Source organism: Anticarsia gemmatalis, chromosome 16, assembly GCF_050436995.1.
Source record: "Anticarsia gemmatalis isolate Benzon Research Colony breed Stoneville strain chromosome 16, ilAntGemm2 primary, whole genome shotgun sequence".
Classification (NCBI taxonomy): domain Eukaryota; kingdom Metazoa; phylum Arthropoda; class Insecta; order Lepidoptera; family Erebidae; genus Anticarsia; species Anticarsia gemmatalis.
The window spans coordinates 3,743,503-3,757,232 of NC_134760.1; the positions used below are offsets into that span (position 1 = coordinate 3,743,503).

At 36.6% G+C, this 13,730-nt stretch overlaps 1 protein-coding gene across 1 annotated transcript; it reads right to left on the minus strand.

Annotated features, from left to right (window-relative positions):
• Positions 1–191: 191 nt before the first annotated feature.
• On the minus strand, positions 192–13,713 carry PolrMT (mitochondrial RNA polymerase). Its single transcript, XM_076124289.1, has 24 exons — positions 13,474–13,713; positions 13,244–13,351; positions 12,562–13,168; positions 12,155–12,295; positions 11,256–11,430; positions 9,600–9,710; positions 9,103–9,264; positions 8,471–8,800; positions 8,027–8,167; positions 7,776–7,894; positions 7,324–7,498; positions 6,886–7,004; positions 6,372–6,587; positions 5,927–6,076; positions 5,429–5,629; positions 4,888–5,097; positions 4,426–4,580; positions 3,933–4,084; positions 3,375–3,534; positions 3,000–3,129; positions 2,561–2,689; positions 2,066–2,237; positions 1,654–1,745; positions 192–1,578 (listed from the first exon to the last, which is right to left on the minus strand). Exons 1-24 carry the CDS (start codon positions 13,619–13,621, stop codon positions 1,458–1,460), a joined length of 4,224 nt encoding a protein of 1,407 aa, XP_075980404.1. The 5' UTR covers positions 13,622–13,713; the 3' UTR covers positions 192–1,457.
• Between the last annotated feature and the right edge of the window lie 17 nt (positions 13,714–13,730).

The following is a 13,730-nucleotide window of genomic DNA, read 5'->3' on the forward strand; positions in this document are numbered from 1 at the left end:
AATATTTCACTTTTGTATAAGTTCACGATATATTATAGCAATAGACTTGCCCCTTATTACATCTTTCATTGTTAATATTTCACACACATCTTTTTACACCATCGGGTATTACAGACGTGATAATTATGTATGTAGCAAGAAAACATAATATTTTGCTTATAAAAATGGTATAGATACAATAAAACAAGTGGTACAATTCAACTTAGTTTAATCAACTACTAACAATCACAGTTTGTTATGCTGCATCGCACACGCAACAAGTTAACAACAAAGACTGAAATCATACAAACTCCAGTCTCGCGATATTTGGTTCACTACTTAATTTACAATGGACGAATCCGTCGAGCATTATGTGTCCTTCACAAACTTATAACTTGTATCAACTAGAATATTTTGTACTCTACAAGAGTAAACCAAAAGAATTGTTATATTTACAAAACATAATTAATATAATACTTTAGCTCTTTGCATACAAATCTTATGAACATCTTTTTGCATCTATTCAGAACATCATATCAATTTAATCCTAAAAGTTCAATAATATAATATGCTTGTTAAGTTTATAGTATTAATAGAATCTAATTCTGTTGTAAACGAGGCTTATACGCCTTTCATATTTAACGGTTTGCGGTACGTTATTTGTTACTCGATGTTTCGACCGAGTTACACCGGTCGTGGTCACTGGCAGAGCGTATATAAGATGTCGTTTGCCGTTTACAGTAGAATTACGTTTACAAGTGGCAATATTTTGAAAATCGTTATAGATTTGTATACAAACAGCTAGTTGACTAAAGTACAATAATTTCATGTTATTGTGACAATACAAACTAAACCCAAAGTTAATTCTATGGAAGTAGAAATAAGAATGTATAAAATTCTTAGCACAGTGTTAATTAACGTACAATAGAAAGTTACAAAAGGCATTCATCAAGCATCACACGTACAATTCAGTCTATCACTAGTCTCAATGATATATTTTGGAATATACATTTTTTGAGGGTACTTTTTTATACCATACTCCTTTAAACTTCTTATCTCCAAGTACTAAGGCTTACCAGTAATAAGTACCGATTCGATAATTGCTCTCAGTTTCTCCCTTTCCAAATTATTGTGGATAAGCTCTCATCTCCTTACTTAAAAGCCACGCTAAATTGCCAATCGTTTTAATAGAGAATTCCCAAACTAATGCAAGCAACAGGTAAATATTGCCAGTTTGTTATATTTTGCAGCGATTTTAAGTATGGGGATAATGATTCTAGTTCGTATAATATAATACTAATAGGTAATCTACTTAAATAATATCGTTGCGCTATGGAACTGTAACAATGGCAATTAGTGAGGAACCGTACATACCGTAAAATATTAAATCAACCCGTTTACTCTATTTGAGTTCTTACAAAAATCGTGTTTAAAATATTCGAAATGTCAACTCTGTCTAGAGTTAGTTTTGTTGTCGTTTAACTGAAAAAGTATACTGATCTGAGAACACTGTTGAGATCAAAGTCTCCTTTGCTCGGCACTTTCTGTAGTAAGCTATTGACACGCTTTTTGTTCACCGCACTTCTCTCTTCCAACTCACTGAAACAATGTAAGTAGTTGTTAAGAATGCTGTTTAAACTAATTAGTATAGATTTATAGATGTAGGGATCTTACCTTTCATCATAACTGTATCGTTTGACCATAAATTCGGATAAATCTTCTAGAATCGGCTGTGAGTGCAGTGCTACAAACTGTTCTCGACAAATCTGGAAAAAAGCACATTTCGAATTTAACTTTTATTCTAAACCAATTCACTAAATTAGAGAGTCAATGTGAAGCAAATCATTTGGCTTTTCTAATAACTACTAGATAAAAGATACGTACTTCACGTATACGTAATTTTACGTCCCATTTAAGTATGAACAAAATAATATTAGGGGATAAATTTGAAAGCCTATAGGGTATGTCTACTTTGATAGACAAGATGAAGAGTAGATAAGTAAATAATTTTGGCCAGCTTTTCCATAAATGTTAAAATTATATGACTATTTCAAATACTTTGTACGAAGTACAGTTAGTAATGTACCTTGTTCATGAGATCGACGGTGTGCGGGTGCGTCCAGAAGCAGTCGTGCACGGACACGAAGGTGACGGCGGCGGCCTGGCACTGCAGCCCCGTCAGCATCATGTGCGACGAGTCCAGCGAGTGGATGAAGTTGGGCGGGAACGCGTTGCGCTGCTTCATCGTGCACGGACGTCTGAAGCAACCACATACATATTACATAAATATTACAGTTTCGACCAATTTTCATTAAACAATCTTGGGCTAAAACGGTTCAACATGCTTTACTTCAGAATATGACTGCAAAACAGTAAAAAATTATAGTGGATACACTAGAGGACAAAGTGTGTAAAAAGTATCGATACAAGTATTTTACAAGTTATTAACAACTCTAAAAACACTGTTAAAATACTATTCGATGAATCAAAAACAAAGTGTTTTATAATAAAACACAATCTGGTACAAAACAAACACATGGACAAGGTATTGTCAAAGTGTTATGGAGGCAAGTATACTGACTGTTGCTGGTCGATGGGCGCGCGGTAGGTGCAGGTGGCGGGCCCGGCGCGGCGGTAGTAGGGCTGCACCACGGGCAGGCCCAGCGGCGTCACCCACTCCACGCTCTCGCCGCACACGCCCGATATCAGTCTGCGCACGATACATATTTACAAAATAACTGCTTATATACAGTTAGCAATACGTATTTGTAGTTTATTATGTTATTCGCTTCTGTTCCTGCTTATTTAAGTTACATATAGTTGTGCAAAATATTGTTATGTACATTAATTCATTTCTTGGAATGTCAATACGTATACGTGCACGTATACGCAAGTATCCGTAACGCAGGTTTGAAAGATGACTACAAATGACCGGTAATGAATATCTAGTGAAGCAATTACATAATATGATACTATTGCAATATTGCACTTTTACATATTATGAATATAAAGTTACTAACTTGGCACAGTCGGTGAACCAGTCCTGTATAAGTTTGGTGGAAGTGAACATTTCTCGCAGACTGTCGAACGTCTTCGCCGTGAGATACTGAGAGCACGACCACACGTGCTCTTTGGGGAACTCGTCGATATCTGTCAAAACAAATAAGTATTAGTTCATACTGGAGGCATCAAAGAATATCAGCTAGTGTAAAGTGTCAATGTTTCGAGTTTACTGCTTAACATACTTGAGTCAGTCACAGATAAATACATGTTTTATGTGTTTGTTTTTGGCAAGAGATTCAAACTTAGTGCAAAAAATGCCTTTAAACGCAATTCATTGCATTTACATAACCAAAAATATAAATGTTTTCATTTATTATTTTGATCAAACTTACCTTTCAGCTGTTTAGCGATTTGCAGTCGGGCTCCGAACCTAGTGACTCCGTACACGGTGGTCATGACGGTCTGCTTGATCACCTTCCTTCGTACAAAGTTCTCCAGTATGACTGCAGCGGGCACGCCCGCCGCCGCGTCACGTACTCGCATCTCCTCTACCTGTGTGAAACAAACAGGGGAAGGTACTTAGTAATACATATCGAATTTTGATGTATTCGTTTGACCTACAACCCTTTTGAATGAATTATCTAATTTGCGTTGTTTGCAGTTCAATAAATTAATGTTTAAAATAAGTAATGTTACGTTCCCATACTAACAAAGGTTAACATCTGCATGAGATATCTGCAAAAGCATGCAATACTAATGTAATAATATATTTTAAAAGTGATTTGGGGCATGTTTTGATACGTATAAACTCGTATACGTTCAAGATACACGAATGTACACACGTATTCATGTACTTTTTTAACAGGTTATGCCGTCAAAATATGACGTCATAAATGTCGGAAACACTTCCAGTGATAAAAATCAATGTAAATATATAATGTAGTATATACGAGTGCGGCGACGGCGCTGTAGACGTCCTGCGGGCGCGGCAGCGGCGCCAGGTTGACTGCGGCAGCGCCGGCCGCGTCCCCGCCCAGCGCCGCGTAGTGCTGCAGGCCGTTGCACGACCCGTCCTGGTGCACCGGGAACCCGCACAAGTACTCTAAGCATACAAGCATACATATATTAATATATTGTACTTGAAATAGGCATCTAATGAAGTCTTGGTCAGGTACTGAAGAGGATTTTTGGTATATCTTTTCTGGCAATTATTGTATGGACTGTAAGGCATTTACCAATAAATAACGAAATCACCCCTTTAGAATTTGTACAGAAACTCAAATTTAAGATAAGTTTACTAAGCTGAATATTTTGGAATATGACTAAATATTTTGTCCGTTATATTAATTCACTGGGTATCCTTCAAATACATAATTTAACACTATCTATCGCTTATCCAAACGTTTGGTTACACTTTAAACCAATTTATTATTTAAACAGTACCTTCAGGATTAGGTGATCGTACAGCATTAGCGATCTCCATGCAACATGCGAGTGTCTGCCACGGCTCTTCAGACTGTGTCCACCATCCCTCACCGTCCAGCGGCCTGTCCGCCGAGTCCAAGATCTTGTCCATTATTTCATCAGCGTACGACAATCTTGGAACAAATAAATAAATTAATTAATTAGCCACACATAAACATTAGAACTCGTATTTAATAATGGTTTTGATGTTAAATACTTACAGACAATTTTTTTAAAGGTCACATTTATGATATTTTTTTCAATGCTTGTAATATCAAGCACACATGTATGTAACATCACAGTCAAGCAAACGTGAATGTATTTTAGTGTGCGTACACGTGCACGTACACATATCGTTTAAAAGACGACAAAATATAGCATAAACTTGCATCAAAACTGATTCTTGTAACAAAGATTCTATTTAAACAGCAGTAAAGTCACCTCTCATCGACAGTGCTCTTCTTCATAGTGCCAGTAAGGTTGATGGCGTGTAGCTTGAGCCACATGAGTCCGCGCGGCCCGAGCGGCTTCTTGGTGGCGAAGCGTAACAACGCGCGCTGAGTGTCGGCGCCCAGCGCGGACACGTGCGGCCCGCACGCGTACACGCGACCGCGGAAGTCCAGGTTGTGCGGCAACCAGAACACGGAGTGTCTGGGGAGAATTAACATTACATTATTTAAACAGTATATAAACAATTTTTACTTTAAAAAATTAAGGATGACAATAAAAAGAGAACGGCATAAAATTTATAGAAGTAAATAATAAAAACAAATATGACATTAAATTTCGGCTGTAGGGAAAGAGATGTACCTTGTACCTTTAATGAAGCAAAGACGTATAACAGAGTTTTCGGTAAAATCACAACTATAAAATAAGTCATAGTATGGCAAAATTATAGGTAATAAAAAGATCTTTAATTAGGGATAAATAAATGACTCTTGTATAATGAATGTATGTATGTATGTATGTAAATCTAGTTCACCTGTAGTGGTTGGCGAGCGACAGCTTGTAGAGCGAGTCGCACCAGAGCGAGTGCATCTCGGCGCGGGCCCGGTTGAGCGCCACGCGCCGCTTGAACGAGTCGGCCGCGCTGGCGCCGCCCGCCCCGCCCGCCGCCTCGAACTGAGACAAGTCTAGTGCCGACGACGGTGGGGGGATGTCTAGCTTCTTGTTACCACCCGCCCTAATGATGGAAATTATTATATTTTTTGGTTAATAATTGCCTGAGGCGAAGAAAAAAGAAACAAGACTTGAAAATATTTTAAGCCTTTCAAACCATATGTTATAGAACAGTTGATATTATTTTTTATTATACAAGCAAGTTCCGTTGAATATTGAACGCTATTTTATATTAATAATAGTTTATTAAAATCGTTTTTATTAACTTGTCTCTTACTCTACTTCTGATTTTTGGAAGAACTTACGTAGAGAAACAATATTTTTGGAACTCTAGGTTTTAATAATTAATTATTGTACATACCTAAACAATTTTATTTGCAAGTCGAGGATAGGTTGGTTGATGACCCACGGCACTTCGCCCAGTTGGTTGAGACTGTCCAGTACCGGGTACAAAGTTTCCGGCGGTGCTGACTCCAAGCGCTTCCATTGACTCATCACGTAGAATGGCATCCTTTATCAAACAGAATACCGTATGATTCGTTTCTTGAAGATTTTAGTACAAATGTTAGTAAAGAATTAGGTGTTGTATTTCATAAATTTAGTTTAATGGCACATTTCTACACTTTTGTATCACATTATGATAAGCAAAATAGATGGTTTAGCGAGGCACAAGTACTTATGTCTTCTTTTAGACTCGTTACATGTTTAGAGGCGACATGTTGTAAAAATGGGTTTCAAATAATGTGTGTACATTGTTGCACCATGCATGAGTGAGTGACGGTGAACAAGGTAGTGATAGTAGTTACCTGATGAATGGCGTGGGAGTAACGAGCAGCGCGCCCTTGGTGGGCGAGGCCCAGGGCGGGGGCGGCGCGGCCGTAGGCACCAGGGCGGCGCGCATGCGCAGGCGGCGCGCGGCGGCGCCGGCCCACAGGCGCGCCAGCGCGGGGTGCGGCTTGAGCTCCAGCCGCACCAGGCGGCCCCACGGACGGTGCACCTTGTACACCGCCGGCAACTTCTTCCTGCCCGACACAATGTACGTATTAACACTCATACATATCTTCCAACCGACAATCGAACTAAAATTCAATCTAGTTAAATTCCAGCTAGTATCAAAATAACACTTCAGAATTCCAAACTAGAACTAGACTAAGCGATTACACTGCAATAACCGATTAAACATTACCCAGCATCATAATGAAATACGCGCACACACGCGGTACAAAACTAAACAAAATATTGATGCAAAATTGCAAATAGTATATTTTTTTAATAAAAATTTGTTGTACCACAAGTAAAATACATTAGGTATTTACTTACTCTTTAGCTTTGGGCTTGAACATATTAACGTCAATTTTTACATCGTTAATTATAATATTGTACAGGAACTTCCCGATATTCTGTCGCATCTCCACAGGCCAAGGTGATTCGTCTATGTCCTACAAACAAAAAATCATGAATCAGCAAACATTATAACCTATGCTACGACAATAACGTATACACCCGTATACGCAGATTACAAAGGTGAGGCTGTATGATGGAAACTATGTCCGTACAGGACATTTGTTTTTCAGTCACGAAAGAGAGAAAGAAATGTTATAATAATATGCAGATAGGCTGGAGTAAAACAGAAAATTTTTACTTTAAAAAGACTTTTCAAGCGTAAGTCGAAGGCAAAGGCTATTTAAAAAAGAAGAAGGCGAAAACAAAGCCCGTACTACTAAACATATCAATCGACTAAAGTAAAGCTGTACTTACCATACTAGGTCCCTCTCTATTGAGATGTATGAGCGTCTGCCACGCCTGGCGGCCGTTGTAGGGCAGGCCGGTGTCGTCCACCGACTGTCGCCTCACGTACCACTCGCAGTACTTCTCGTAGATGCGCCCGATCTTGTGCATGATGCCGTTGTTGCGGTACTGCTCTATCTGATATCTACAGAAGCAAATGAGAAGTTGAATTATAATGATAAATCGTAATTAAATTATGTTATACATATAGTTTAAGAAATAAGGAGTCCTTTATGTAATCGATGTAAACACCAATAATCGTGTTTCTAGGAGCTATAATACCTATGAGATGAGACAATTTGAATTTTTTCCGGTACATCGACCATACCAAATACCCGCGCCCATATTCAAAGGTCAAGAAAAAACAAAGTAATGTGATGAAAATATTATTAATGCTAAATAATAGTAATAAAATAACTTACTTTTGATATACTTGTGTTCCTAAATCCCTCTGCAACAATTTGAGCGTGGGACTGTATGTTTCACTGCCGTCCACCAGTTTAGTCAGTTCAACCATTATCAAATCTACGAATTGGTCAACCTGTAACAAATTAAATCGTGGTAATCTATTATAATAGAGCAGTACAAGTGGCGCCATCTAGTATGAACTTTAGTCAATCTGAATTAAGTAACTTTATTAGTGTAAAATCACGATAATATTTTGTTCACTTACGTCTAAAACCTTAAGATAGGGGTAGAGCGTGATGGCCGAGTGTGACGCACAGCTCTGTGACTTGAGCGTGCCGAGGTTACGAACAAAAGCCTCGTGGACCACGCCGCGCCATTCCTTTTGAGTCTCTTCCAGTTTCTTCCTCTGTAAACGAATAAATGTATCAATTAAGACATGCGATTCGTAACTCTTTTTTTTGTTATATTAACGGGAGAAATGTTTTATATTTTAGTTTGATGTAGTCAAGGCAGACACTGTGTAGAGTTAGAGTGATCTTTCGAGCGTAAAACATCACACCTACCCTCAATTTTCTGATAGCAAACGAGGGCTATAGATAAAAGCTATGTTTGGAGCAAGTATTAAAACATTTGAAACGCTGACTTTTATCAATTGATGACTTTAGTAATAATCACATAGAGTTCAAAATACCATAACATTTATACTCACACAAAACACAACAGTAGGAGACGTCTCATCCTTAACACTAATATTCTCGATCTCGACATCCCCTTTGATTTCCATTTCGAGTTGTTCCTTTCCCTTACTGATCATTTCTTCAAGGGACAATATATCACCGGCTGGTGACGTCATAAGTCCGTGTCTATTCTCGACATTGTTGAGAGTGAGTTTGTCTAGTAGGGGACAGTTGTAGTCGAGTACCGGCGGCGTGTATTTAGGCTCAAATGACGGCTCTAATCTATGTATCGCTTGTAGAACTACTTCACGTTGATCGTAGAGAAACTTTGATTTGTCTAGTAAGTCGTTTAGGGGTATATTCTGGAAAGGGAACATATAATTCGAATTAAAAGTGTGCAATACAAATTGTTTTTCCTGTTTGATGGTACATATCAACCAAAGTCGTAAATATAACTGTGATTTCGAATGGTTGTAACATCATAGTATTCGTTTCTAATATAGATAATTATAGCTGTTTAGAAAATAAGACTAAACATCCATGCGTGCACACTCGTGCACACAAGATTACGTAAACGGGCGCGCAAGTTAGTATACGTAAATTGCGCATATGAACGTTCTAATTAAAGTATAAAAGTTGGTATGAAATAAGTGGCAGTACTAACCTTGCCATACATTTCCTGTTGATAATGTTTAAGTAAGTCCAACTTGTTGATAGGATCTGTTCTCTCGATACATTCGAACACTGCCGCGTAAGTCTGCGCGTCCATTTGTATGCCATCCTCGGACATTGAGTGTAATAACTCTTTAGTTTTATCTAACATGCCCTGAAAATAAAAGCAGAATATTATTATGTAGATAGGCTGCCGTAAGTTATAGTATCATAAGGTATGATACGCACTGACTCTGTATAAAGTCGGGTGCAAATATTCGTTTCGGCGTTGCGGACGTTAGGCAAGCTGGACGTAGCCGAAAAGTCAAATAAATAGTATAATGGTTTGGCATGTCTATACAATTATTATAAAGGTAGATTTATAGTGATCTCAAAATTAATAAAATTTATTTGTAGGGAAATATATAGTTATTTACCGATTGGTTGCTACTACATATTTCTGTAACATCGCGATGTAATCATATTACTGTAAATATCTGCAATACTTACTACTTTAGCATATCCGTGGAGCAGCGTATTGTATACTTTGACGTCATTGATCCTAGGATGATTCATGACCCTCAACCCTCTATGCCTATAATACTGTAATACTTGATGCGCCTGAAACCAAAACATTCGCATTATGATAAATTATTAAATACATTTGCTGAACCATAACATACAGAATAATAAAACGCATTTTAAATTAAGAAAGCAAAGGTAATTTGGCTATCACTACTTATTATAATATTGGGTCTTTCCGCCGCATCTGTCTGTTTGCGTCTAACTGAAAATATTTAAAATGTTATAACAACAGAAACTACTGATTTGCGAGAAAGGATTGAGTGTATATTTTGTTACGACTAACCCTGCACCGGGCGAAGTCGAAGCGGGTCGCTTGTATAAAATATGATTATAAAAATAATTCGAAATATTAGTAAAAGTAATTAAGCTAATACTTATTGTCAATTACATTTTTTTAGCATGTAACATTAATCAGGACAATCATCCAAGTTCTTACTTTCGTCGTAACTTTTAACTGCGTAAACGTGAGGAGCATTCTTTGATGCGTCACTTCAGATTTGTTTATTACGTTTTTATTATATGTATCTCAAATTAGGACGCAAAAAAGTCAACCAATCTGGGAACAGATAACTGGCATTACAATCTGGCTTAATGTACCGTTATCAGTAGTTCCTTGTTCTTGTTTATCACACTCGGTCAGCGACATGCTGATAAGAGAGATAACTACTATTTAAGATGTTATGTAGGTTAGTGATGAATTACAAATCGTAAAGCAGAACATTCGTTACGTTTTGATTTAAAATTGCATTAAATATTTATTACACGTGACCTCTTCGTCTTCGTAATTTCTATTTTTTTTTTTCTCAATACTCTTTTCGTTTTATGCCAATTCAGGTTCTTAAACAAGAGTTGTTGTCAGAGAAGAAAACATTGGCATCCGTAACACAGCTTCGGCTAGCATAAATGTCAGGACAATGTATGGATATTGTAACAGATCTTATGTCAATAAAACATATTTTTTATTAAAAGCAAGTTCCATCTTCTACGTAAATCGGTTTAACAAGTTAGCAATGAAAGCGTTATAGATGCAAAGAATGACCTTCGCATTTATAATATTAATGCGTTTACGTTATCCATATTCCTTCCATAGATCTTTACAGTACATAAGTACCAATTCACAGTACGGGTAATGATTGTGTATACGAGGTATTAACGCAAATAGACGTGACCTACATCACCTACGTGAACTATTCAGTCACACCAGACAGACGAGGCGATAATTGACACACTTACACAAAATATTGTTTGTAGTTTAAAAAGTAAACTTAAGTCAAGTTGCCGAACTTCTTTATATGGGTAAAATAATAATATAAATAATATAATGTTCAAATGATAACATTTTTAAAATAAGCGCGCATTACGGTTTAAGTTGCATTACTTTGATATGAGCCATGGGTAGCAAGCGCGGTTTATTAGCTTTCGCAAATTGAGCGTAAACCTAGGACAAATCAGGCACTACGTAAAACAATGTAGCAAAATGTTGCACATAAATTTACGTATGGAAACAAATAAACCCATCTCGTAAGGAAATCTGGACTATATTACCGGTCTAAAAATATATAGCAACATAAATAACTTTACCTCTTGTATCATATTTAGTGAGCAGAGTAGCTGCAGGTGTGATGTGAGGACTTTATGCAAGGATTCTTGCTTGCCTTGCCTCTCCATCTCTTTGATGTCTTGCTTCATGTTTAACTCTTGTTTCGCCCGACGTTTCTCGCGCTTCACCTTGTTCTTTTCCCTCAGAGCTTGTTTTCTGCAATGGACATATATTATGTAAATACATACATACATACATTAGACACACAATATCACGCCAGTTATACCCGAAGGTGTAGGCAGAGGTGTTTAATAATTATACTAATATAAAATCTGAAAATTGCACTTTGTCTGACCTGAGAATCGAACCCAGGACCTTGTGGCTAGCAGTCGGATACACTACCGACCGCGCCACAGAAGTAGACTGTAGTGTACAAGGCAATGTAAATAAAATATTTAAATGAAACTAATAGATTATGTATAAAGTTATTTATCTTCTCAAGTCATGTAAGAGGTTTAAATCAAGTAAAACAGTTTTGAAACGAACAATGTAAATCGTGACTGAATTATACAGATTTATGCAAGATCTAACTAATGCAGATAGCTAAGTTGTGTTCAAAGTGCAGATGAATGAATTGTAATGTTTATGTAGAAAACATAGTGTTAAAAATGAAGTTTTTCATAATTTATCTAACTGTTTCACCCGTGTTTTCACATATCAGGATTTTTTTTTAAATGCAGCTATCATATAGAACTCTGATCTTATAATTAACTTTTTCAATATTATTAGTGCGTCTGGCCTGTGACCAGTATACATCCATTTTTATTTACCACCAGATACGAAATACATTGGGAATGCATAGGGAAAGCCTTTGCACAGCAGCGGGTCAAAGCAAGCTATTATATAAAAAAAAAAAAAAGTGTCGCCAGTAAAAACTTACGCCTTCTTTATCTTCATTGCCTTAACTGGTATTGTTTCAGCAACATCCAGATCTACATCTTCCCTGGTGTCAGGTATTTCATTATGTATTGAAGAATCACCATATAAGTCATCTATAGCTGGATGTGCTAGACCTTGAGCCCTATGGAACATGGATTAAAACAAATAAAAATTGGAGCTAAATATTCAGCTCTGGTTTGGGAATAAAGCTATGAATAGATTTAATTTATTTGTGACCATATTATTTGCGCAAAAGAGAGGAAGATTAACTTGCTAGTATGTTTAACTAAAAGATCAACAATATCTTTGTAATGCAGAGTGTAGCTAGCTTTAAGTATAAAATTTTGATTTAAATTATTTCATAACTATAATTACTAATTTAAAAGATAATTTAATGTTTGTACTTACTGAATACTTGTTATATGGTTCATAAGTTCTTGGTCATAGCTATCTAATTGATTATCTATAAACAGCTCCCTGAACACAGCATGTGGGCCCTTGTGCAACGGATGGAAGAAGTCATCTTCACTAGCCAGATCACTTTTATTTGAAGTCACTTCATTTAAATTTAATTCCTGTGTTATTCCTTCACTTATTGCATACCTCAGGTCTTGCAACCTTTGGTCATAAATTGTTGCTTTTCTAAAATTATAATAACTTTCTTTCACCATATCTATGTATTTTTTTGTCTTTAGTTTATCTTCCATATTTGATAAGGAGTGACTTGTATATATCAATGCACATTTATCATCTTCTAACACAATATCTCCAATTTTCGAGTTCCCCGTAGCTGATGTAGAATAATTATTTACAGATGCTGTTTTCTTTAATAGTTTTTCTCTGACACTTTGAAGAAGTTCTGAATCCACTTCAGCCACTTTTGAATTTTTTATCGCTTTTGTGGTTAATTGATGAAGTTGACCTAAGGAAACTGGACTTGTGGCTAGTTTAGAGAGATGCACAGCACGCAATTTGCTTATTGAAACCTTGGTCTCCGTCATGGCTTGATCACCAACTAAAAAAAATTGTGTTTACATTTTAGGGGCACCATAACCATTAATGTGTGTGTCTGAAAATAAACAATACAAACCTTCAAGTAATTCCCCATATTTCTTATAAGATTTATGCTTCTTTTTTCTGGTTGAACTAAGTAAATTAGCCGTTTTCGTAGACTGGTGTCTTGTTGTGTAGATATTTTCTAGAAAGAAGAAAACTCGTGTTATGCAATTGGGTAACCTATGCGTCTTAATGCAAAATCAATGTTAATTTGCAATAATTGTGATAAACTAGGGTTTAAGAGGTAATAAAGTAATAATTTACCTGCACCGCTGCGGCATAATAAAATCCTTCGACAAAAAGAACATTTTATTTCAGTAATTGAAGAACTTCTGACTGAATTGTTCGAGGGTAATGAAACCCCATGAAAAGAACTTTGATATAAATTCCTGGCAGATGCAAGTCGATGCATTATCGCCAATTTTATTCAAAAATACAATATATTTCTATAAAACATGCCGAAATGTGAAAAACCACGTGAAAATTCTAGGGCAAATCGCAGAATCAAAATAATGGAATAG